The sequence below is a fragment of the Panthera onca genome, chromosome D4 (genome assembly GCF_046562875.1).
Source record: "Panthera onca isolate mPanOnc1 chromosome D4, mPanOnc1 haplotype 2, whole genome shotgun sequence".
Classification (NCBI taxonomy): Eukaryota; Metazoa; Chordata; class Mammalia; order Carnivora; family Felidae; genus Panthera; species Panthera onca.
Genome location: NC_138351.1, coordinates 92,421,164 through 92,444,415, shown reverse-complemented (window position 1 = coordinate 92,444,415; position 23,252 = coordinate 92,421,164). Strand labels below are relative to the sequence as shown.

General features: G+C 61.4%; 1 protein-coding gene across 4 annotated transcripts in view; it reads right to left on the bottom strand.

Moving 5' to 3' along the window:
• The window catches only part of VAV2 (vav guanine nucleotide exchange factor 2), a 166,345-nt gene that overhangs the window by 117,578 nt on the left and 25,515 nt on the right, over positions 1–23,252 (bottom strand). For all 4 annotated transcript variants that reach the window (XR_014135996.1, XM_081790974.1, XM_081790973.1 and 1 more), the window contains exon 2: positions 15,303–15,419. Coding sequence is in view for 3 of the 4 variants with exons in the window: in XM_081790974.1 (XP_081647100.1) it covers positions 15,303–15,419 (117 nt within the window). In the remaining variant the exon portion in view is untranslated. The remainder of the gene's footprint in view (positions 1–15,302; positions 15,420–23,252) is intronic.

Below are 23,252 nucleotides of genomic sequence, written 5' to 3'. Positions count from 1 at the left end.
TGCCTTCTGTATGCATCCCCAACAGCGTCAGCCGTGTGTCCCAGAGCCAGTCACCCTACCTCTCTCAGGGCTGGTGCCCAGCAAAAGCTCGCGGAGTATCGAGAAGGGGCTGCTCCTCTCAAGGGGCCCTAATGCCCCGCAGTCCCCGCCCCTGCTTCCCTCCCTGACTACCTCAAATGTCTCTCCTCACCAAACCCAAGCAGGCCGCAGGCCAGCCCTCCCTGACCGGGGCTGGCAACCCCCCCCCCCCCGCCCCCCGCCGGAGAGCTCATTCAGTTTTCTGCGCTCTGTGCCTCTCTGCCTCAGGGGCCCCCAGCTGGTCCTCCCCTTGGAGAGCCCAAGCTCCTTTTCTGTTCCTCATCAGAACCCATCCTCGAGAGAGGATTCAACAAACTCCTCAGTGCTGAGAAGCGAGTGATAAAGCCTAACGCGTTACCTACATCAATAGGAACAAAGTCAAAGGAATGACTCCCTAATGGTAGAATGTCAAGTTGAAAATGTTTTATGACATATCAGGGAACTGAGAACCTACCATGAGAGAAAGAGAAACTCTGTTTTTTTTTCTTTTTACGCAAGAAAGGCTTTTTTATGTTCACGAGAGCTAGAGATATCATTTCTAGCAAGTTGCAAAGACATAATCTCCGAAGTGCCATTAGCGACTCAAAAACAAAACACTGGCCCCACTGAAAATATGCACACCGTACAAAGGGGCCACAGCTCTTCCAGACGGATCAGACCCCACTCTGAGCCCAGCCCCACGGGGCTGCACGTACCCACAAAGGTCCCGAGGCAGGGCCACCCACCCTTCTCTGATGAGGAAACTGAAGCTTACGGAGGAGAGCAATCTGCCCGGTCAGGCATCCACGAAAGGGCCAAACTGGGGGCGCCGGGGGGGCTCAGTCGGTTAAACAACCGACTTCGGCTCAGGTCGCGATCTCACAGTTCGTGAGTTCCAGTCCCGTGTCAGGCTCTCTGCCGTCGGCACGATGCCCAGTTTAGATCCTCTGCCCCCCTCTCTCTGCCCCACCCCTGCTCGTTCTCTCTGATAAACTTTAAAAAATGAAGGGCTGGATTGGTTCTGCGCCCCAATTCTAGACAGAACCCAAAAGACCTGGAGGAGAGAATCCTTGAGACACAAGAGTGCTGGTTGGACCCCTTGGTCCACACCGGCGGCTGTCAGAACACCACCGACCGCCGACAACCACAGAGGATCCTGACGCTGGGTGAGGCCGACTTCTCGCGGCGCCCTGGGGTCCCTCCCCCGAGTCTCACCCCACGACCCACTCCCCTCCCAAAGGCTCCGTATCCTAACACCTCCACCTCGGGGTGACTTTGGGGGGAGACACACCCCCGGCCCACAACGGCCCCACACCTGCTGGCTGAGACTGAGCCTGTGAGACGGAGAACTTACCCAGCACCGTGACAGGGCTGGATCCCACCGGCTGGGACTCCCCCCACCCCCCCCAAGCCCGGCCCACCGCCGTTCCCAGGAGCACGGCTAGGTGCTCCTTTCCCAAACCTCCTTCCAAAGGGCGTCAGAATTTCTCATTTCCCTGCTTCACTGGCTCTATCTTCCAAAGTGATTGAGATTCTAACACCATTAAACATGATTTAATTTGCTTTTCCTAATGATATGCCCACAGTATCAGGACATCTCTCCTTTTCCACTTGAAAGACATCTCAGGGTGATTTCCACCAGTTAAATTAATAGGGAAACCATTAGAAACGTTACAGACGAATCGGTGCCTCCAGCTCAGCACCAACTACTTTTACACCGAGGAGGCGTGTGGTCTTTGCTGCGGCAGAAGGACAAAACAGGGCAGAAAGCCTGTCGCTCGTAATTGTCTTACTCCTGCATTTTCAAGTGCCTCTGTCTGTCGACTGAACCCACCTCCAGCTGCCCCGGGCTACCTCCATTACCAGGAACCATCTAGCAATCCAGGCCAGAGGGGCGCCTGCGTGGTTCAGTCGGTTAAACGTCTGACGTTGGCTCAGGTCACCATCTCATGGCTCGTGAGTTCAAGGCCCGCGTCGGGCTCCATGCTGACAGCTCAGAGCCTGGGGCCTGCTTCAGATTCTGTGTCTCCCTCTCTCTCTCGGCCCCTCCCCTGCTCATACTCTGTCTCTGTCTCTCTCTCAAAAGTAAATGAACAATGAAAATATTTTTTGATTGGAAAAAAAAAAAAAAAAAGAAATCCAGGCCAGAGACGAGGGCCTCCAGAGTGCACCCCTCCACGGCACCTGCTGGGAGGCATTTCTGTGCGTTCACTGGCTGGGGTCCTCGAGGTGGGTCCCACACGTGGGTCTCACTCGAGCCTCAGATCCCCACGAGGCTGGTGTCCTATCCACTCCCATTTTGTAGATGAGATGACTGAGGCCAGCGAGCTTCTGTAGCATGACCAAGCTCACCCACTGAATCGGCACAAGGCAGAACCCAAGCCTGGGCCTGTCTGACCCCCGTCCCGTCCTTGGCCCCCGGGATCCACAGCCTCCCTAAGATCTGGGGTCTGGAGTCGTGTTTCTGAATCATTTCCACTACTTAACATTCTTATCCTGCCCGTTTCCCTGACCTGCCTGTGGCCCTCATGGTTTACAGCTTCCCTGTCCATAGCGGCCGCCTCCCTGGCCTCCCCTGCTGCCACACTCCTGCGTTTCCAATGCTCCCCGACTACCTGCTGGAGGGTAAAAGCACCCCTGTGCCAGTTCCGGAACCTTCCATGGGAGGAGCACCGTGGCCACCTTCCCGCGTTCTCACTACCAAGCTGCAAAGCAGGACTAATGAGAAATGGAAGCCTCTGGAAAGTTAAGCAACTGCCGGACCTCCCGGCCCGCGGAGGCCAGGCTGCAGGCACCACGGAGCTGTTCCCCCGTGACCTGCCCCAGACGCAGCCCCAGCTGGCGGCCTCCCGGAAACCAGGCACCCAGACTCCCAGCCCAGGGCCTCCCTGTCCCCAGTGGCCAGGAGAGTGAGCTGCCCTCCCTGCCTTCCTCATCCACAGGTCAGAGAGTGTGCCCACTCGGCGAGGAAACGCGCCAGGACACCAGACTCTTCCTGAACATTCCTTCCACTTGGGAGGGAGGAAGGGCACTGAGCCATTTTTGCCACCAGCTAAAATATTTCAGTCTCAGATCAAGGAGGAATGCAAACCGGAAACAGCACAGAACTCGGAGCCAGATGCACGCAGTCTGTCTCGGGGAAGCAAAGCAAACAGTCCGCTCTTGTCATCCCCGGGCCCCGGCGCCCGAAGGGGCCCCAGCGTGACCCGCCCTCGGGCCAGGAGAAGCGCAAACATGCAGGGACCACGCCACAGGCCGGGAGCCGGGGTGCCCCCTGAGATACGCCATCAGCAGCTCCCACGGGTGAGGGGGTCTGCCGTCCGAGGCTGAGCCCGGGGCCTCATCGGGTCGTCCTGAAAGGCTGTACTCAGCCCCCCATCGCCTGGGGCCTGGGCTCCCGGGGCCAGAAGAGAAAGGCCAGTTTCTGTCTCGGACCCACAGCAGGTCACAAAGCAGGCCCGTGTCCCCGTCTGTACAAGGGCTGGGCCGGAAGACTGCTCCTTCCTCCCCGGATGCCCGCCCTCAGAACGCCCCGGCTGACCCTCCGGGACCCCATGACACCGAGGAGCCCTGGGGTGGCCTGGGGCTGGGGCTGCCGTCACCCGTCACCCTCTGAGCTCCCTCTCCTGCCTCCCCACGCCTGCCAACCTGCCACGGTGCCCGGTGCTGACCGGCTGTGCCCTCTGCACAGATAGGGGCCCTAAGCGGGGTCCTGAAGGTCACCGTCCCCACAGTCTCCAAGCACCCCGCACACCCCCAAACTGAATATACCCAACCCCTGACTTCCTGCCGCCCCCTTTCCGGCTGGCTGGAGCACATTCCGTGTGGGGCACCGCCACCAGGCGTGGACCAGAAACTCTAATTGGAGATGTAACTCATAATTAGCCTTTGATTAATTAAAAACGGGAAAACTAATTACTTAATAAACGTCGTTGGCTTCACTGGCGTAATATTTGAAAACGTGCGGCCCTAAGAGGAGAGGAGGGTATTCAAAAGGGTCCTTGGGGGACCAAAGCCGGGCGTGTGGACCCAGCAGATTCCCTGGAGCCCTCGGCCCTCAGACCCCAAACTCCTACGTGCGGGAGAGAGCAACCCCCGCCCCCCCAGACAACACAGCAGCAGACGACACGGGGTCCGTCCCGCTCGCAACTCTGTCCCCTGCACCTGGCCCAGCAGTGGCCACTGCTCCTTAAGTGGTTGTGGAAGGAAGGGGTGGGGGGCACCGAATGTCCAGAGCCGGCCGTGTCCTGCTCCAAGGTCCCTCGCCTCTGGGTCTCAAGCCCAGACACGGCAGGACCCAGCTCCTAACCGCTGCCTCCCACGGCCTCACGGACAGAATGAGGGCTGCAGCCGGGCCCCGCTCTGAGCTCACCCCTTCTCGACAGTGACACTGAGCAAGCACGGTGCCTCCGGCCTAAGGAGACCCCGGACTGGGGCGCCGTTAAGCGTCCGACTCTCGATCTCAGCTCAGGTTTGATCTCAGGCTGGTGAGTTCAAGCCCCGTGTCGGGCTCCGTGCGGCGTGTGCAGCCTGCTTAAAGAGATAAATACGTAAAACAACAGAGACCCCAGGAGTGCTCGCCTTTCCTGCCCCGACCTGCACAGAGAACGAGACCAGGATCGAAGGTGTCAATGCCCTCCGTGCAACGGCCAGCAGCCAGGGGCCAGGGTGGTGGTGCCACGAGGGCTGTGGCCGCGGCCACTTCATTCCCAGGAGGGCCCCGCGACGTCCACCACGCTTACAAGGCCGTGCCGAGCCCGGTACGTCCGTGTGGACGGCCCAGGCCAGGGGCGCGCCTTCCCGGGCCAGTGTGAGGGGGCTGGCCTTGACCTCGCGCACCGGGCCTCCTCGCCCGTGAAATCGGCCGCATCCGCCCGTGTCCACATTCGCCCCGCATACACGCCGAGCCTCCTCGTGGCCACTGCTCACTAGCAGCTCTCCTTCAGGCGACCCCTCAGCATCCCGGCGGCCACCCTGGGGAACGGGCTCCGACTTCTCAGCCGGCCCCACCGTGTTCCCACGAGCTCCCCCCACCCCACCTGGCTCGGCGCTGAATCCGGAGGAAGCCCGGGGCCCGAGCGCCGACAAGAAATCAACCGCCGATTATACAAGTCTCCACAGAGCCCATCTGCCGAGATGTTCGCTCTTCTCGGAGGTTCAGCCACGAGCACCGGACGTGAGGGCACCGGACGTGAGGGCACCGGACGTGAGGGCTGCTGTAATGACGTCTGCACGGACTGGTGCACCTGGGCGCTTCCCACCTGCCGGCAGGTGGAGCGGGCAGGACGTGGCACGCACGTGTGCCTCCCCGATTCCAACCAGATGGCCAGCGGGGACAGAACGGGCCCCTGGCCCCGTCCGGGGCTGCCGAGGGGCCTGGGCTCACACCCCTTGGGGAGGGGCCTGACACCCCCAAGGGAAGGCCCAGGTAGGTGCCTGGTGGACACCTGTCCCGAGCAGGGGCGGTGCTGGCGGCGGGGGGCTTCTAAAGATGGGGATCTTGAGGCGGGTGAAGCTGGGCCCGACTGGGCAGACTCTTCCCGGACGAACCGACGATGAACGCTTCCCTCACTGCCCTGAGGCGGGGGGCTTCCGGCCAACCCTCCATGGAGGCCCTGTCCTGTCTTCAACACCCGCCCTCCCTCAAATATACCAAGACAGTCCGCTGCAGAAATGACGATCTTTTCAAGCAAGGGCGCTGGGAAAACAGGACCTCCACGTCCACAAAGTACGGTTTGCGCACTTACTCCCACCATATCCCAAAATTAATTCGAGAGGGGATCAAAGACCTCGATGTAAGAGCTAAGGCCATAAAACATTTACAAGTAAACACAAGAGAAAAACTAAATGACACTGGATTTGGAAGTGACTCACTGGAGAGGATGCTAAACACCCAGACAACAGAAGAAAAAAACAGCCACATGTGTCTTCATCAAAGCCTGTTAGGCATCGAAGGACACTGCCAGGGGAGTGAAAAGGTGACCAGTGGAAAGGGGGGGGAGGATCCGTGCACCACGCACCTCGAGGGATTAGTATGCAGCATACATAAAGAACTTCTACAGCTCAATAGGATTGGATGGATTGGATTCGAAGGTGGGCAGAGGCCTTGAACAGGCATTTCTCCAAAGAAGACACAAGGATGCCCAACGAGTACAAGAAGAGGTGCTCAACGTCACCAACCATGAGGGAAAAATGCAAATCAAATCAAAACCACAGTGGTAGGATTTCACGCCCACTAGAGTGGCTGTCTCACACACACACACACACACACACACACACACACACACACACACAGAAAACAACAGATGTTGGCGAGGATACAGGGGAATCGGAACGCTTGTGCCCTGTTGGCGGGAACACAAAATGGTGCAGCCACTGTGACTATTAGAGCAATTCTTCCAAAAACTGAACACGGGAACCGGCAAATCCACTTCTGGGTGTTTACCCAGAAGAAATGAAAGCAGGAACCAAACAGGCATTTGCACACCTGCGTTCACAGCAGCACCACTGTCCACAACAGCCAAAGGTAGGCGTGGCCCCAACGTCCACCCACAGATGACAGAGAGACAACAGGTGGTGTATCCGTACAACAGAACGCTACTCCGCCTTTACGAAGAACTGAGTTCTTTTTAACTTATATATATATTTTTTTTTTGAAAGCAAGAGAGAGTGCACAAGTGGGGGAGGGGCAAAGGGAAAGAGAGACAGAGAGAGAGAAAGAGAGAGAATCCCAAGCAGGCTCCACACTCATAGCAGAGCCCGACAAGGGTCTCAATCCCACGACCCTAGGATCATGACCTGAGCTGAAATCCAAGAGTTGGACGCTCAACAGGCTGAGCCACCGGGGTGCCCCACAAAGAATGGAATTCTGGCAGGCGCCACAAGGACATCCCCGGGGCCCATGACGCTGAGCGAAAGAAGCCAGACACAAAAGGCCACATGTGACCTGATTGCAGGCACATGAAATGTCCAGAGCAGGCAAACCCACAGAGACAGGGAACCAGTGGGTGGTGGCCAGGGGCCGGGGTGCGGGACGGGAGAGGGCCGAGTTCCCTTCTGGGGTGACGAAAAGGCTCTGGAATGAGAAGGAGGTGGCGGCCACCCAACACCGCGAACGTACTGGGTTGTGCACTAAAATGGCCGAAACGATCAATAATATGTTACGTCCATTTTATCACAATACAAAATTGCTTTTAAAAAATGAAAGTCAAGGGGCGCCTGGGTGGCTCAGTCGGTTGAGTGGCCGACTTCGGCTCAGGTCATGATCTCGCAGTCCGTGAGTTCGAGCCCCACGTCGGGCTGTGTGCTGACAGCTCAGAGCCTGGAGCCTGTTTCAGATTCTGTGTCCCCCTCTTTCTCACCCTCCCCGTTCATGCTCTGTCTCTGTCTCAAAAAAAAAAAAAAAAAAAAAAAAAAGTCAAAAAGGATCGCCCAGGATAAATATCCACGGGCTCCGGCCCAAGCTCCCTAATCCTGGAGTCGGGGGGAGGGGGGGCCTGCACCCCACACCTGCAGCACTGGGGGGGCGGGGGGTGAGGCAAAGCTCTCGGAGGGGCAGTGGTGAGGTCTCTCCCGGCCAACAAGGTCGTAGCCACACTCTCTGTGATTCAGGGGAGCCGCCCCCCACTCTCAGGCCGGATCCTACCGCTGACGCCAGCACTGCAGACCCCTCGGTGCCTTTACAAGAATCAATACCCCCTGAAAAGAGCTTCCCAGGGTGCCAAGAAAGAACACCTTGTTACAATTAATTATTTACATTTTGCTATTTTTTTCTCTTCTCTCCTTCTTACTCTCATCCAGCATTTTTTGCTGCAAACATCAAATTGTCAGGCTTCCACAGAAACAATGTCCCGGGGCACCGGGGAGAAACAATTAGCCAATTAATATTTAATTGACTGTGGACAGAGGAAAAAAGGCAGGCATGAGCCACACCACACCCAGCAGAGAAAACGCTCTCAGCCGCTTGGGTGGGGCCTGCAGGGCAGAGCAGACCCAGAGGAGAGGACGACACACACTGGCCGGCTTGCCCGACACCCAGGGGGACGACAGGGCCACCCCCAGCGACCACGCCCCAGAGGCCATCCCCGCAGGGGTCTGACCCCAGATGGGGAAACCGAGGCCCAGAGAGGCGGGCAGCCTTCTGCCCTGGTGCAGCGAGGCCTGGGCGCACCCCTCCCGAGCCCATCTCCTCCACACCCCTGCTTCTCTGCTGTCAGGTGTGACCGTTTCCACCACATACACCCACGGTCCCGAATCCCCCTCTCTCCCCAGAAATGAGTCATCGGCAAGACGGGAGTCAACAGGCACAGGGTGCTCGGAGACCTGGCCGCGTCTGGGGGCCGCCACCTGCCCGGGGCCCCGCCCAACACAAAGGCCCAGAGGACGCCACCCCCCCCCCCCCCGCCCCGCTTCTGCCTCACACCCAAGACCTTCCCACGCTGGGGGGGTGGTGGGGTGGTGAGACCCGCAGGGACTCCGGGACCAACACCCAACCGCCCCCACCCCCGGCCAACGGCTCCCGTGGGAAGGGAGCAGAGGACCACGCCCACCCCAGTGCGTGTGCACGCGAGCGCCCCCCAGCGGCCGCATCTTAAAAGTAACTAGTGCGCCGTGGACTCTGTGGGACCAGAGCGCCTGGCCCACGACGTCACGGTGGCCGCAGCGTCAGCGCCTGGGGCTCATCAAACGAGCGACGCAAAGGCCTGGAGAGAACACCGAGGACTGTGCAGATTGGTGAACAAACAGGAAGAGGGGACGGACAGACACGTGGCAACGCGGGGCCTGGGTGCAGAGATAAGGGGTCCGATCGATACCCCGCGGCTGCCTGCTGCCTCCCTCCCTGGCCAGACGGCACCCGGGGGAACGTGTTGGTCGATGCAGGCGCTAAACAGAGAAATCAATGCTGGGGCTGGCGCAGCAGGGGCCGGACGAGGGGGCCGGACGAGGCGGGTGCTCCCGCAGGAACCACCGCTGTGCCCGGCCCACGGCCAAGGCTGCCAGCCACCTGCTCGGCGGGGTGGGGACGAGGGCTCCAGACCCAGCCCGCACAGCCGCACCCTGCCACGTCCTCCTCCACACTTCTCAGAAGTGGGCCGAGCTGCAAACCCATTTTACAGACGGGGAAACCACGGCCCCAGGGGGTGAGGCGACCGGTGCCGCCCAGGCCCCGATACCAGCCCCGGCCCTGCAGCATCACATTCCGTCTCGAGCCCCGAAAGCTGTCTCAGCGGCCCCACTTCCCCCTGGCTTCTAGAAGCACCAGTGCTGCCCAGGAAAGCAGGTAAGAGTAGGCTCACCCTGATGCAGCAGGCCCTGCCCTCCCTGCCTCCTCCCTGCCTCCTGAGAAGGCCCAAAGTGGTTTGAGAGCCACTGCAGGAGGGAGTCACCGGCACCTGCTCTGACCTTCATTCCGAAAGTCATGCGTTCACTGCCCCGCATCTTTTAAAGGGCTAACGGTCAGCTCTATCCTGGTTTAGGCCTCTCACGGCCTCTCCCCAGACAGCGCTGCGGGCCTCCACACCGGCCTCCTGGCCATCGATCTGCCCCCGCCAGCCTCCACACTGGCCTCTGGCCTAGCTCCCAACCCATGTGCAGAATTCCACAGGGCTGACCTCGCCCTGTCCCTGCACACAGCGGCCCGGCCGGGCGGGAGGGAAGGGGCAGCGGAACGCGTAACAACCGACCTCTGCCGGCAGGACCTGAACAGAGACCTCCCGTTCCCCCATCAGGATGCGTCTTCTCTCTGGGCCTCGGCTCCCTCCCTATTTCATGAGGTCCCTGAGGGACGGCCGGAGCTCGTGGACCTAAGGAGGCCAGCACAGCAGCACGGAGCCCCGCACATGACCACTGCCACTCCTGACGGACGAGGGAAGGACAGCCCAGAGCCAGCCCTCTGCGACTCCCTGCAGCCTGGGGTTCGCCTCCTGCTGCATGACGTGGGCTGAGGAATGAGCTCACCCCGGGGGCCAGCGCGCAATAAGGAGGTGGGGCCACCACTCTGCCACCTCCAGGGACCGAAATGCCAGCAGAAAGCCACAGAAAGTGCAGTCTCTCCAGGATCTTCTTTCCCAAAACTCCCAACCGGCTTCCAGGCCGGGGCAACGGCGTCTCTGGAAGGCCCAGCTGATGCGGGCCACCTGTTCCCACGCTGGGCCGTGTGCATCCAACAGGGGGCACGCAGGGAGAAGGGAAGGGTCCGCCTGTGGCAGGATTTCACCAGCAAGCCCCACATTCCCCACGCCCGCCCACCAAACCTGGTCCCTTTAACGCAAGAAACACCCAGGAAGCAACCAGAAAAAGGAAAGACTTCCGGAACCAACTTTCCGGGTCTGCCAGCTCCTGCCGGAGCCTGCCGGGTGACCCAGCAGGAAGAGGGACAAAGTACTCGATCAAGTCGACTGGGGCCCGTCTCGCACTTCCTCACTCAGACCTCGTATCGATGCCACACGGGGGGTCACAGCATCTGTGTTGTATGTATCCCTGTGGAAAGGAAAGCTGGAGGAGCCCAAGTAATTGCAAAGCCCAGATCCCACCCAGGCCTGGCGGACAGGAAGCCCCTCCCTCTCCTGCTGGCCGCCTCCATCGCCTCGCTCCAAAAGAATCCACATGAGAGAAGGTGCTGGAAGGAAGGCACAGTGGCTTCCCCCCGGCGAGCAGGGCTCGCTCCTTGGGGGGCTGGCTGCGCCCAGGGCTCCCGCCGCCCTCAAGGGTCTCCAGGGGTCCACCTGCCCACCACCCCACCAAGGCCTCTGCTGAGGGTCTGCCCGGGTGCCCTAAGCCAGGGAGCAGAGAACCCAGCCAACGCGGTCTGTCCCAGCACGCCTCCTGGGTTAAGAAAACACCTTCTGAAGCTTCGAGGGCCCCAAAACACCAGCTCCCCTCTGCACGTGCCCTGCTCGGCCCAGTCTGCCCCAGCGGAGGCCGCAGGAGAAGCCCGAGGAACTGGGGGGCGGGCTGGGTCTGCACACGGGAAGATCGTGGGAATCAGCCCCAGCTCCGAGCGGTATCCCCGGAGAGAGGGGTTCAGCGCTTTCCTCAGCAACACGGGCCGTGCATTCACTGTGCGTGATCCTCCCTAGGGCACGATCGCGGAGGAAATCCTCCTGGTGTCGCGGCTGAGAGAGGGGCCAGGGCCGGGCAGCTCCTGGGGAAGTCCCAGGGTTTTCACCTTCTCCTTTCTTCTACCGCTGATGGCACAACAGCTAATCTGGGCTCCCCCTTGGAGGGCAAAGGCCATGCAACTTCTCTGGTACGGCGGGTGCTCCACAAACGTGCCGTAAATTAACTGCTGGGTACACGGGGGGATGGTAGACGGATGTGTGTGTGGGGGGGGGGGCGGGCGAGTGGTGAGTGGCTACGATGATGGACGTGTGAACAGACGGTGGGTGGGTGAGTGGATGGGTGAATGAATGAATGAACGAATGCTTTTTCTCCTGAAGCAACGACTCCAACAATATGAAGGCTTGGGAAGCTGAGAGGTGGCTGTTTAGAAAAGGAACAACAAAACCCAGGACAGGGACAGGATCTGAACACCACAAACCTTCTTAAATAAAACAAATAAAATAAATTTTAAAAAATCTGGAAATTTCTAAAGCAGCCTGAGACTAACCGGCGTCTCCGTAAGGATCCCTTCCCCGCCCGGACGCCATGAACACCAGCAGCCAGTGAGAAAGAAACCCGTCCCTCCAATCCCTGGCCCTACACCCCACCCCCCCAGTCCCAAACCCGTGCCCCGGAAGAAGAAGCTTCAGCATCCCCCTGAACCCAGGCTCCCAGAAGGTTCTGGTCGGCAGCAATCGCCCGGCTACGGAGATCAGTCCTTTTGCCCCACTGGCCTCACCCGCCCAGGAGACGACGAGTCGGTTCTGATCCTACAGAGCTCGGTGTTCAGTAGCGGGACAGACGCTGCCTCCCTGCTGGCTGGGACTCTCACCGCTCCAGGGCCAACCGCGGGGGGGCCAGAGGGAGGGCAGAGCATTCGGTCACATCTTCACGGTCTGACGTCAATGGTGGCCGCCAGGCCCATCGGGAAGAGCCGTGGTGTCCTGGCTGGGCTCCTGGAGGCCAAAAGGCGAATCCAGGCCCATGGGAAATCTCAGTAGATGTCCCTGAAGAGACGCATAGAAACTTGGCTGTGTCTCTGTGCCCAGAGGGACTCTGTGCAAGAACCTTCCCAGGCCCATCTCAGAAAACAGTGAATGAGAAACCAGACCAGCTCCGTATCATCACCAGCCCGGGAGGCCCAGTCTGCCTGCTGCTGCGCCCTGCCCTGCCCTGCCCAGCGCCACGGTCCAGGAGCGGGAGAGTCCCCGTGTGTCCGTGCACCAAGCAAAGCAGGCCGCAGACGCTGGGGCCTTGCTGGCGATTTATTCTCCCAGGGTATCCCCCTCCCTGGACACCAGGAGAGGCCGGGGCCGCTACGGGGAGAGCACGACCCAGAGGCCCAAGCCTCCACTGGCCCCCAGCTTGGAAGTGCTGCTACCCACTCACAGGTTTCCCTTGATGAGAATCACGTGCAGGGCAGGAGACCCGTAAGGAGGACGCTTGGCCAGATGCATAGCGGGCAGAAGGGGCAGGCCAGGCTCTGCCTGGAGCCCCACGTGCCTCCCACGCTCCCACGCAGCCAACAAGAGGCCAGAGGCACGAGGGGAAGGGAGGTGAAAACAAGGGCGAGCTGCCCGGGACGGGAGCCAGGTGTCGGCACTCCACAAACCCAATTGCACTTTCTGCTCAACAGACCTTACTGGGGGGGGGGGGGGGTGGGCATGGAGAAACTGAGCGACCCGGGCACAGCCGCTCACTGGACTCAAACACAGCCCGCGAGGGTGCAGAGTCTGTGCACTTAGCCATCCGGCCCCGTCTTCCAAAGATGCACACTTGCGTCTTTACGAGGAAGATAACAAGGGAAAAAGCAGGAGATCTGCCGCTGATCTGTGAGGCTCTAGTTCTGTCCTGGCCAGACCTGGGGGCGGGGGCTGGACAGCGACACATGCCCGCCGTTTCAGGAGCAGCTACTGACGGCTGGGTGCCACGCCGCCTGCATAGCCAGGCAAACCGAGGTCAGAGGCACCGTGTCACCGGCCCAGTGGTCGAGCCAGTAAGCAGGGTGAGATTTTCAAGCGGTCTGACTCGAGGGTCACACACAGAAAGCAGAGGCGGGATGGGGGAGCTCTGCCCGAGCCCTGCCCCTCCTGGAGCAAAGGGTCGTCGGCGCAGGGCATGAACCGAGGCCCCCCCCCCCCCCCCCCTGCACACAGCTCAGCGCCGGGGTCTGGGCCATCACACCACCTCCACACCACGCCTGGCTCCCCACAGCAGATGCCACGGTGTGGCGAAGCATCGCCAGTGACCGTCACAGCGCACGTGGGCGGACCGGAGGCCAGCTCGGAAGCGGCGTCCTCGCGGCCCCTCTGGGTGGACCTGGCACGTCCACCTTGGACCCAAGCCGCCTCCCCGGAACCGCCGATGAGCGCGAGGGGCGCCCCCTGGCAAACCGCGTGGCCACACGGCTGGCGAGTCGCAGGATGAGAGTTTGATCCGAATTTACGCGCGCCCGACATCACTGCATTCGGCTGTGGCAAATCAAAAGCAAAAGGGAATTGCAGCCTGGGTCATTTGCATTTTAACTATTCGCCAAGAAATGAACTTGGCCGAGGTTTATCCCGTCTTTTTCTCCATATGGTTATTTTAACTACCGGTTGTGTGCTTGAGTGTGTGTGTGTGTGTGATCCCGAGTGTGGATGCACGAGTGCGTATGAAAGCATGTGAGTGCAAAGCAGTGTCTCTGCGTGAGTGTGCACACAGGTGAAGAGCGTGGGTGTATGTCCGGGAGGCCCCTCTCCAGAGCCCAGGGCACTGCCGCTCCCCAGGAGAAAGGAGAACGGGAGAGGAGATCCAATCCACTGGAAAGCAGCCCCGAGGACTGGGAAGCCCACTTCTAGGAGAGGAAACCTGCCTGGCCCCACCCCAGCCTCGGTTGCCGCTCGGACACACGCGGCCCGGGGCACAGGGAACTGACTGAGCTGTTCAAGGGGAAACGGAAACCTCTATGAGGTGCTGATCACACAGACATGGGTTCTTGAGCCGGTCCCTGAATCTCTTTCTTAGAGGATTTCAGGACCAGGGAAGGGGGGGGGGGGGGGGACACCATCGGGCCAGGTGGCTTATGGGAAAATCCTAGCTACTGACAGTAATCTGACACTTCATCGCGTCTCAAGGAAGGTTCCTCTGCGAACGGACTTCTCAGCGCTTGTTACTGCAAATACAAAATTCTCCCTGCGTTTCGTAAATCACGTATTCGTAGAACGTTTCCTCAAACACCAAGTCCCCGGTAATGGTCCTCGGATAGATTAAGCAATAAACATCTCCCGATACTTCCCATCAGCAGGTGGAAAGTGGCTCGCTGGGCAGTCTGGGAAGCGACTGTCTCACAGAGCCCGTGCCAGCGCAGCCGAGGGCAGAGCTCCCCGGTGCCGTCCTCTGAGAGCCCACGGGGCCGGGGGGCCACCCGACTCCAGGCAGCACAGAACAAGGCCTTCCCTCAAGCCCTCGGCCTCCATCCAGCAAACGGTATCATGGTCCCGACTCCAGCCATTTAAAAGGATGTGCTTTCAGATGGCGGGTGATGTCTCTGGCCACTATGAAGGCAGGCTCACCAGGGAGCCAGCTCGCAAACGAGCTGAAACCCCCCGCCAGCCTCCGGCCTTCGTACCTGCCCAGCCCCAGGTACCTTCTCACCCGCACCCACAGGGCTTCTGCGGGACAGCTGACAAAGGGCGCTTCCGAGAACACGGGGAGACTTCTGAGCTGCTTGGCCCAGGCCTCGAGGATCACCTCCAGGAACCCTGGGGGTTCGGGTCATCACCCCCTCCTCGCCCAACACATGCTGGGAGCCAGGCTGCTCTCCTGGCATTGAGCGTAACCGCCACGGATCTTTCCACGAGTAAACGTGCCCCTGCAGCATCTCAGGCGACCCCCGGGCGGGCTGGCGGTGACACCTGCCCGACTTCCCGTGAAGAGTGGAGATTCGGGGGAGCAAGTATACGTCAGATGCCCCGGCCAGGGAGGCAGGGCCAGGGCTCCGCCCCCGGCTGTGTCCTAGTCCACACCCTGCCTTCCCTCTGCCCTCCCGGATTCTGGACACCTGACCTCACCCTGGGTGTGGCGAGACCCGGAGGAGGCAGGCCTGTCCCGTCGGGGCCCCCCCGCACAGAGCCGGCGCTCGGCCACCGTGCCCGGACACTCACCTTCCCAAAGTCTCGGACATCGAAGAGGTCGAAGGGGTCAAACAGCTCGCTGTTCCGGAGTCCGAATTTATCATGGCAGACTTTCAGGAAGGTGCGGATGTTCTTTAAACACAGGAACTAGAGGAGAGAAGACAAGAGCACTGAGCCCCCAGGGTCTGTGAGAAGAGCGTAAAGGCAGTGGCGGGTGCCCGGGCGCACATTCCTGCCCTGGGGGGGGGCCTCACCACCGCTGCCCCGCTGGGCCAGAGGTGACAGGCGCCCCCAGCTCACCCCGGCCACTCCTGACCCTTTGTCCCGCCCCCCCTGCCCAGGGGGACCCAGCACTGACGATCGCGGCTGCAAATGTAGTCTCGAATCAGCAACACCAGCGTGTGAACACACGGGCACCTGCACACGTGCGCCCCTCACATACACACACGCGTGCACGCACATGCACACGCACACGCACCGGTCTTCCCTGGCGCAGGCCCGCCCCAATTATCGTAGATGTGATGAAACCAAAGGCCGGGAGCGGTCCGTGGAAGCCGTCCGTGGCGGACCCCGGGAGTGGACACGCCAGCCACGGTGGGAGGCTGGGGGTGCACAGGGCCAGGGTTCCCGATCAGCACTGGGGCACCTCCTCCACCCGGTGACCCGGCGACACTGGGCCTGGCAAAGTGACGGGGGCTGGAGGCTTGGGGCTGGGGGTGAACGGGATGGCCGGCTGTAGTCCCTGTGGAGAAGCTGCTGGTGAAGGACACACGGGGCCTGCGGGCCGGGCCTCCTGGAGAGCACCATCCGGACTTGTTCTGGCCCCAGGTTCGAGTCCTGTCCACTGATTCCAACTTACAGGACCAGGGACAGCGGCTTCGGCGCCTGTGGCCCGGTTTCCGAACAGGACGTGCCTGGCTGGGCCGTGCACCGTGATGGCACAGAGAGAGCCATGCGGTGCGACGACCGTCGGTCCACCCAGTCCAGTCAGCAAGGGCGCGTCAGAGGCAAGGACAGCAACGTGTGGGCTGAAGGGGCCCGGAACTTCAGACCGGTCGTCCCCACCAGTAACCATTCACTAAGGGCCCGGGGGCTCCACGGCAAGAGAATCACAGGGCCAGCGCCAGCCCCCCGGAAACGCAGACGCGGGGACAGACGGAAGGAAGGACAGGCCAGAATCAGAAGGTACGGTCGACCTGGGGAACCAGCTGCTCAGAGAATGCCCTCGAGGCACGCGGCGCCCTGGCCTAGCACCCACCCCGGGCGCCCTCCACCCTGGGCCGCTCCTCCTGTCCTGGCCAGGGTGGGTCACCGGTCACGGCCGATGCTGACGCACCGGCTGTGTGGGGGTTTTCTGAATGTGCGAGAGCAAACTGCAGACATGACCCCGGTACCCCCAAATATGTGAGTGCCCCTAAGGACAAGGAGGCCCCCTTCCCCGAGCTCAGCACCAGCGTCCGTGTCCGTGAACCATCGTGGATCCCACACGCCCTGGTCTGCAGATGGCACGGACTCCCATTTCTTCAGTAGACAAAGGACGACCAAGATGCGTCCAACAGCAAAACACGTTCTGGCCTGAGGCCCGATCCCGGCTCAGACCTGATGCTACTGCTCACGTCTCTTTCATCCCCATGAGCCTACAAGAGTACGCCCCCACAGAACCTTCTGGAAGGATGGATAAGTTCGAGGTATGTGTTGTCCAGCAGGGCAGCCACCAGACACATGTGCCCCCTGAGCACTTGAAATGAGGTTAATCTGACCGAGAGACTACATTTTTAATTTTTTTCTAATCAATCTAAGTTGCAAAGCCATAGCTGTTGGGGTGGACAGCCTTGTCTGCCATTCCTGAAGCATCGAGACTCAGACGGAGGGACGCTAGGAGTCCACTTACACGAGGCACCCAGAACAGGGAGTCACAGAAAGAACAGTGGAGCCGGCCGGGGCAGACAGGGAGTCAGTGTCTCACGGGGACGGATGTAGTCTGGGGTGATGAACGAGTTCTGGAAATGACAGAGATCTTGTCAGGTGACACCGTGACACCGTGATGGTTAAGATGGGGGCGCCTGGGGGGGCTCAGGTCACAATCTCGCGGTTCGTGAGTTCGAGCCCCGCGTCGGGCTCTGTGCTGACAGCTTGGAGCCTGGAGCCTGTTTCGGGTTCTGTGTCTCCCTCTCTCTCCGCCCCTCCCCTGCTCTCTCTCTCTCTCTCTCTCTCTCAAAAATAAACATTTAAAACAATGGTTAAAATGGGGACACCTGGGGGACTCAGTCGGTTGAGTGTCCTACTCTTTTTTTTTTTTTTTTTCAACGTTTTTAATTTATTTTTGGGACAGAGAGAGACAGAGCATGAACGGGGGAGGGGCAGAGAGAGGGAGACACAGAATCGGAAACAGGCTCCAGGCTCCGAGCCATCAGCCCAGAGCCTGACGCGGGGCTCGAACTCACGGACCGCGAGATCGTGACCTGGCTGAAGTCGGACGCTTAACCGACTGCGCCACCCAGGCGCCCCTGAGTGTCCTACTCTTGATTTCGGCTCAGGTCATGATCCCAGGGTTGTGGGATCAAGCCCCACGTCAGCACGGAGCCTGCTTGGGAGCCTCCCTCCCTCGCGCGCGCGCTCTCTCTCTCTCTCTCTCTGCCCCTCCCCCACTTGCATGCTCTCTCCCTTAAAAAAAAAAAATAGTAACAAATAAATGAATAAATAAAATATCAATGGTTAAAATGGTAAATCTTGTACATCCTGTATTTTACCGCGACGGCCAGCAAAACCGCGGAAGCTGGGAGGGGCCCTGAGAGAGAGCCAGGCCCACGGCTCGGCCGGGAAAATACACTTTCACTGCCCTAAGCCCCCCGGTTTGTGGCCGCCAACACGCCGCCCCAGCTGGCACCCGCTCGTCCCCGCTGGTCTCAGACCCTCCCGCCCACCCTGCGGCCTCGGCCGGCTCCGTTGCTGTCTGAGCATCGCCTGACTCCAATCTCCCCGAAGCGTCCACTTTATTTCCTCAGCCTCCCATTTTTAGAGTTAATTACACAGCTCCTCGCCATAATCGCAGCCGGCGAGGCCAGGCTTCCTTTCGGGGCTCAGGACGGGTGGGCGCCCCTTGCCCTGTGGGCACAGCGTCTGCCCGCCTGGCCCCTCCCCAACGGCAGCCGCGTGGGCCCCAGCCTTCCACGGCGAGCCCGGTGCCGCTCAGGGCCCACGAAAGGCCGGCCCTGGGGAAACTGAGGCACACAGGTTCTGACCCCAGAGAGACGGACACGGCAGAACCGGGAGGAGGGGGCCTCCTTCACGGAGACCTCCCCTTATGTCCGCCCACCTCTGCGGCTCTGCCATGATGCCCTCACTCCCCACCCTCCAATCAGTCACCCATTTCTCAGGAGAGGAAACTGAGGCTCCCGAGCCAAGACTGGAACCCACATCTGCTCTGGGATAGGGACGTCCTTCGAGAGGACGGGTGTCCGAGAGTCCCGGTGCTTCCTCTTGGCCAATGTGCTTGGCAAGTGGCGCACGGTCCCTCCACCCCCCTCATCGGCCACGGACAGGGGCGGCAAGGGCGGGTCGGCCCCGTGCCCGGACTCGTGGCTCCTCCCTCTTTCCACCAAGCGGGGGCAGCTGCTGTTTCTGCAGCTCCAGTCCAATCGCCCGATGGCCGGCCTCTCCTTCCCCACCGCCCTGGGCCCAGGAGGGGCGGCGGCCGAGGCCTGGACAGCCAGAAGCTCACGGTCCCTCGCTCAGACAGCTTCAGACTCTGGGAAAGAGGCTCCCGAGGGCGAGACGGGGAGAGAACGTCTCGGCACATCCCAGCCACAGGCTGAGCGACGGCAGGTGAGGGAGGGCCCAGACAGCGGCCAGTGCCAGGCCGGAAGCTGCCCATCCTTGTCCTGAGGCCCAAGAAGGGCCGGCTGCTGGCCGTGTCCCTGTGGCCTCAGGGGCGAGTGGCCTTCTTCTCTTTGCTTGGTCCTCCAGGCCCTGGACGAAGGACGGCCAGACACAGCTTCCCTGGCATCTGGAGGCGAGCGCACGGCCCCAGAAGTCCTGCTTAGCGGCCACAATAAGGGTCTGTCCCGGGACAACTGGCCCTGTGACAAGTGACAGGCGGCCCAGAGCCGAGTAGGCCCCCGCTGTGTTTGCTTAGGGCACTGCCCTGCCCGCTGCTCCCCAACCCCGGCCCACGGGGAGGGCCCTGGCCACCGTGCCAAGAGGCGGGCCGCCTGCGCAGCGGATTCCCGACCCCTCCGTCCCGCCTACTCGTCAGGCTGAGATCAGATTAGCCGGAACGCCCAGGCTCCGTGCCCAGCCGCCCTCCGCCAGCCTCGCAGGGCCTGCTGCCCACTGTCAGCCGTCATTCAGCCCCTGGAAGGCCTGCCCCAGCGAGGGGATCCCGGGCACGAGAGGCAGAGTCGACCCTGAGAGCCAAGACCCCGCATCTGAGCCTCGAGGCCTCCGCGTGCCCCCCGGTGTGACCCGCGATGGCCACTTCTCTTTGGTGGCTTTGACACCAACCTGCTGATCGGGGAGCCACCGCCTGCCACACACGGAGGAGACACCGGGCGGGGCTGCCTTCACACCTCCGTGGCCTCTCCTGTGACCCCTCGAAGGCGAGCTGGAGTCGCAAATCGGACACCCTGCCCCCAGAACTCACACCCACCCAAGGTCCACCACGCACGCCCAGTGCCGGGGACTCTGTGTCGCGGCCACGTCCCTCAGGGGCTGCCTGTGTACTTCAGCACTGACAGGCAGGTGCACGGGGGGAAACTGAGGCCCAGAGAGGCAAAGCTTCTTGCTCAGCAGGCTGCGGCCGGGGATGTGCGGTCGGTCTGAGCAGGGTTTCCGTGGAGGGAGCTCACGGCACCCGGGCACCGGACGTGCCCCCCTGCACAAACCCACTGGACGCCTGCAGGGGCCCTGGAAGGCGTGGGATGTGATTACCCCATTCCACAGACAGACAAAGTGAGGCTCGCAGAACACCCCTCCGGGTGCCCCCTGACCTCCTCCTGCAGGGCCTGTGTCAGGGGAAGCCCCATGACCGCCTCGCCCGCTGCGTCAGGAGGCCAGGGGCCCTGCTGCCCCCCACGGTGATGCTCAGCCGATGTGGGGCTCCACCGGGAAAGCCCCAGGTTGGGCTCCGCAGAGACCCCTGACCTTCCCTTGGCCCCTGTAAGTTGTCCCTGACCGGAGAGGCTGCTCCCCATGTTCCAGCCCTCCACCAGGGGCAGGACACGGCGGCCCAGCTCCTGACCCGCAGCTGGCACTTCTGGTGGGGACAGCCCCGGCCAGGCCGTTCCAGCTCAACCTGTCCTCTCCGTGCCTGTTCCTCCATCTGTAAAACGGGGAGAGAAAATCCTGCCCTCTGACTTCCGGGACCAGCGGACACTGGGGCCACCTCCCTCGGGACATCCTGAAGTCCCTGCTCCCAGAGCCCCTGTGACGCCACGCCCGGGGAGAGTGGAGGCAGACGACTGGCCCCCACGACCCAGGGCCCTGTGATCTGCACTCAGGGCCAACCTCCCTCCTGGAGCTGGGGAGCACCCACACCCCAGACGGACCAGGGCCCTTGGTCCACACCTCTGCTGGCCTCTCACTGCTCAAAGCTGTGGCCCAGAGGCTGGGGGAGAGGGAGGGAGGGGGCCAAAGGCCTCCAGGGGGTGGTGTGTCTGAGGCTCTGGGCTCACAGTCAAGACGGAGGGACCACGAGGAGATACACGGCACTGTCTCCCACGCCCCCCACGGCCGGGACAGCACAGCCCCCGAGGGAGATGGGGTGTGTCGACCTCATCAACACAACAGATTTCCTTTCAAAATCCCTGCATCTTTCTGAGGCAGGCGGGGGCGGGGGCGGGGGCGGGGCTCCGTATTCGACTTTCCACGGGCATCGCGGAGTGTTCCTGAAACGTCCCAACACAGGACACTAAAGCTACGCCTCACGATGACAAATCACATGCCGTCCCTCTGGAGTGACACCGGCCGCCCGGGGCCACGCTGCTGAGGCCTGCGGATCAGACGCCCTGACTGGCAGCTGACGCGTCTTTGATCAATAAAAAATGGGGAAATGAATTAACTTCCTGTTTTATTTATGCCACGCTCATTCCAAAAACCTTTTAAAATGGCTTCATTACTATTTAATCGGTGCAGTTCGCTGGAATGGATCTTTCGAATTCGGGGCCCTTGGGGCACATGAACAGGTGGCCTTGAGGTGACAGGCTAGCCAGACCTTCCCGTGGGGATAGAAACGGAGGCCAAGTGTCCCCGCGGGTCCCAAACACCTGGGTCAACGACCCACGCGGGGCTCACTATCTAGTGAAAGAAGGAAAGAAGACGGGACTATGAAGCATGCTTGGGTGTCCCGAGGGCTGGCATTCCAAAGTGGCCCTGCTTCCCCCCAGCAGCCATGACCCGTGAAGGCTTCAGCGGCATCTGGGGCCCCCTGGGCAGGTGCCACTGCGTGGGGGAAGCCCTCACTTCCCGAAGCGTCTCTTCCAAAAACAAGCAGGCAGGTGGAACTTGGGGCTGGCCTGACCACCTGCTCCTGCACACGTCCGTACCGCCCGCGGGCCTCCCCGCGCCAGCCGGTGTGGGTCCGCTGTGCCAACAACTCTGGGGACGGAGATCATTTATCATCCATTTCAGATGGGGACGCTGAGGCCCGGGACGTCAGATGGGGGGCGCAGCCCGTGCGGCTAGTTAGCATTAACCCCGAGAGGCTTCCCTCGCCGGCCCGGGCCGAAGCCGCGGTGACTGTCCCGGCTCCACGCAGGGAAAGTGCAGGCCCAGCGGGGACTTATCTGTGCGGCATCTGGGGCTCGGTTACGTCTGCTCGGTTTAACAGGAGCTCTGCCTCCGCTCAGGCCACCTCCCGGGCTGCGCACGCACCGGGCTGCTGGAGGCACTGGGGCCAGGCCGGGCTCCCCGCCGGGAGTGGGGGCGGCATCCCCTTTGTGCAGCGGCGGTGGGCCGAGGCCTGGGCCTCACCCCACCTCAGCCCGCGGGCAGGCAGCCTGACCCACGGCCGCTAGCCTGTCACCAACCAGAGGGACAGAAAGGACACAAGGCAGCAGCGTCTCAATTCACCGTGTGGCAAGCCTCCTAAGTATGTCACACACAGATGGGCCGCAACATCGTCAGGTGGCATTTCCGCTTTCTCCAGCAACAAACAGCCGCGGGGCCCCCGCCAGGCACTGCGCGGAGCCCGGCATGGGTCCTGTCTGCCTCCCTTCTCAACACGGGCCGCACGCCGTTCCGAGGTGGAAACACGGCGTGAGGACCGCCTTCTCCAACAGGCGGCCGGGAGAGGGCCCAGGTCTGACCAGGGAGGGTCGGCTGCCGTGTGGGGGGCTCAACTCGGGCTTTTCTCGGGCTGATTCCCGCACGGGCCTGGTCCCGGGGACCTCCGGCTCCTAGCAAGTCAACAGGCCCCCGTACAGACTAAGCCCCCGAAACCCAATGCACCGGGCTCCCCACCAACTGCCACGCCAGTCTGTCTGCAGCCCCCCGAGCTGTGGGAAGGGGGTTCTGAAAGGTTAGGAAGTACAAGGGGTGTGCTGGTGGCAGGCAGAGCCGGGCTGCGTGGGGCCAGCGTCAGCTGCCAGGTGCTACCTCTCTGTCCCGATCTTCACGCACCTGCTCGTCAATGCTCGGGAGTAAACTCCCCGCGGAAAACAATCCTGGACGAGTACCACTTCGGAGGCCTCAGCAGAGCGGGTAAGCAGCTGACGCCCATTCAGACCTAGTGAGCAGACACTTAATAGGCGCCTTCTGTATGGCAGGCCCTGCCCTGGGGTCCCAAGGCCCAGAGGACACGCCTGTGGGCCCACAGCTGTCTGAGAAAAGAATCTGTGATTTCCGTCCGATACCTGGATGGAAATTGTTCCCAGCAGTCCTCAAAAGACCCGCCGCTCCGGCTAATGGCCTGTGTGAGCCAGAGGGATAAAGAGTGGCCGGTGTTATGGAGACTTCAAGGTCAGGGTCAAACCAAAGGTTTTC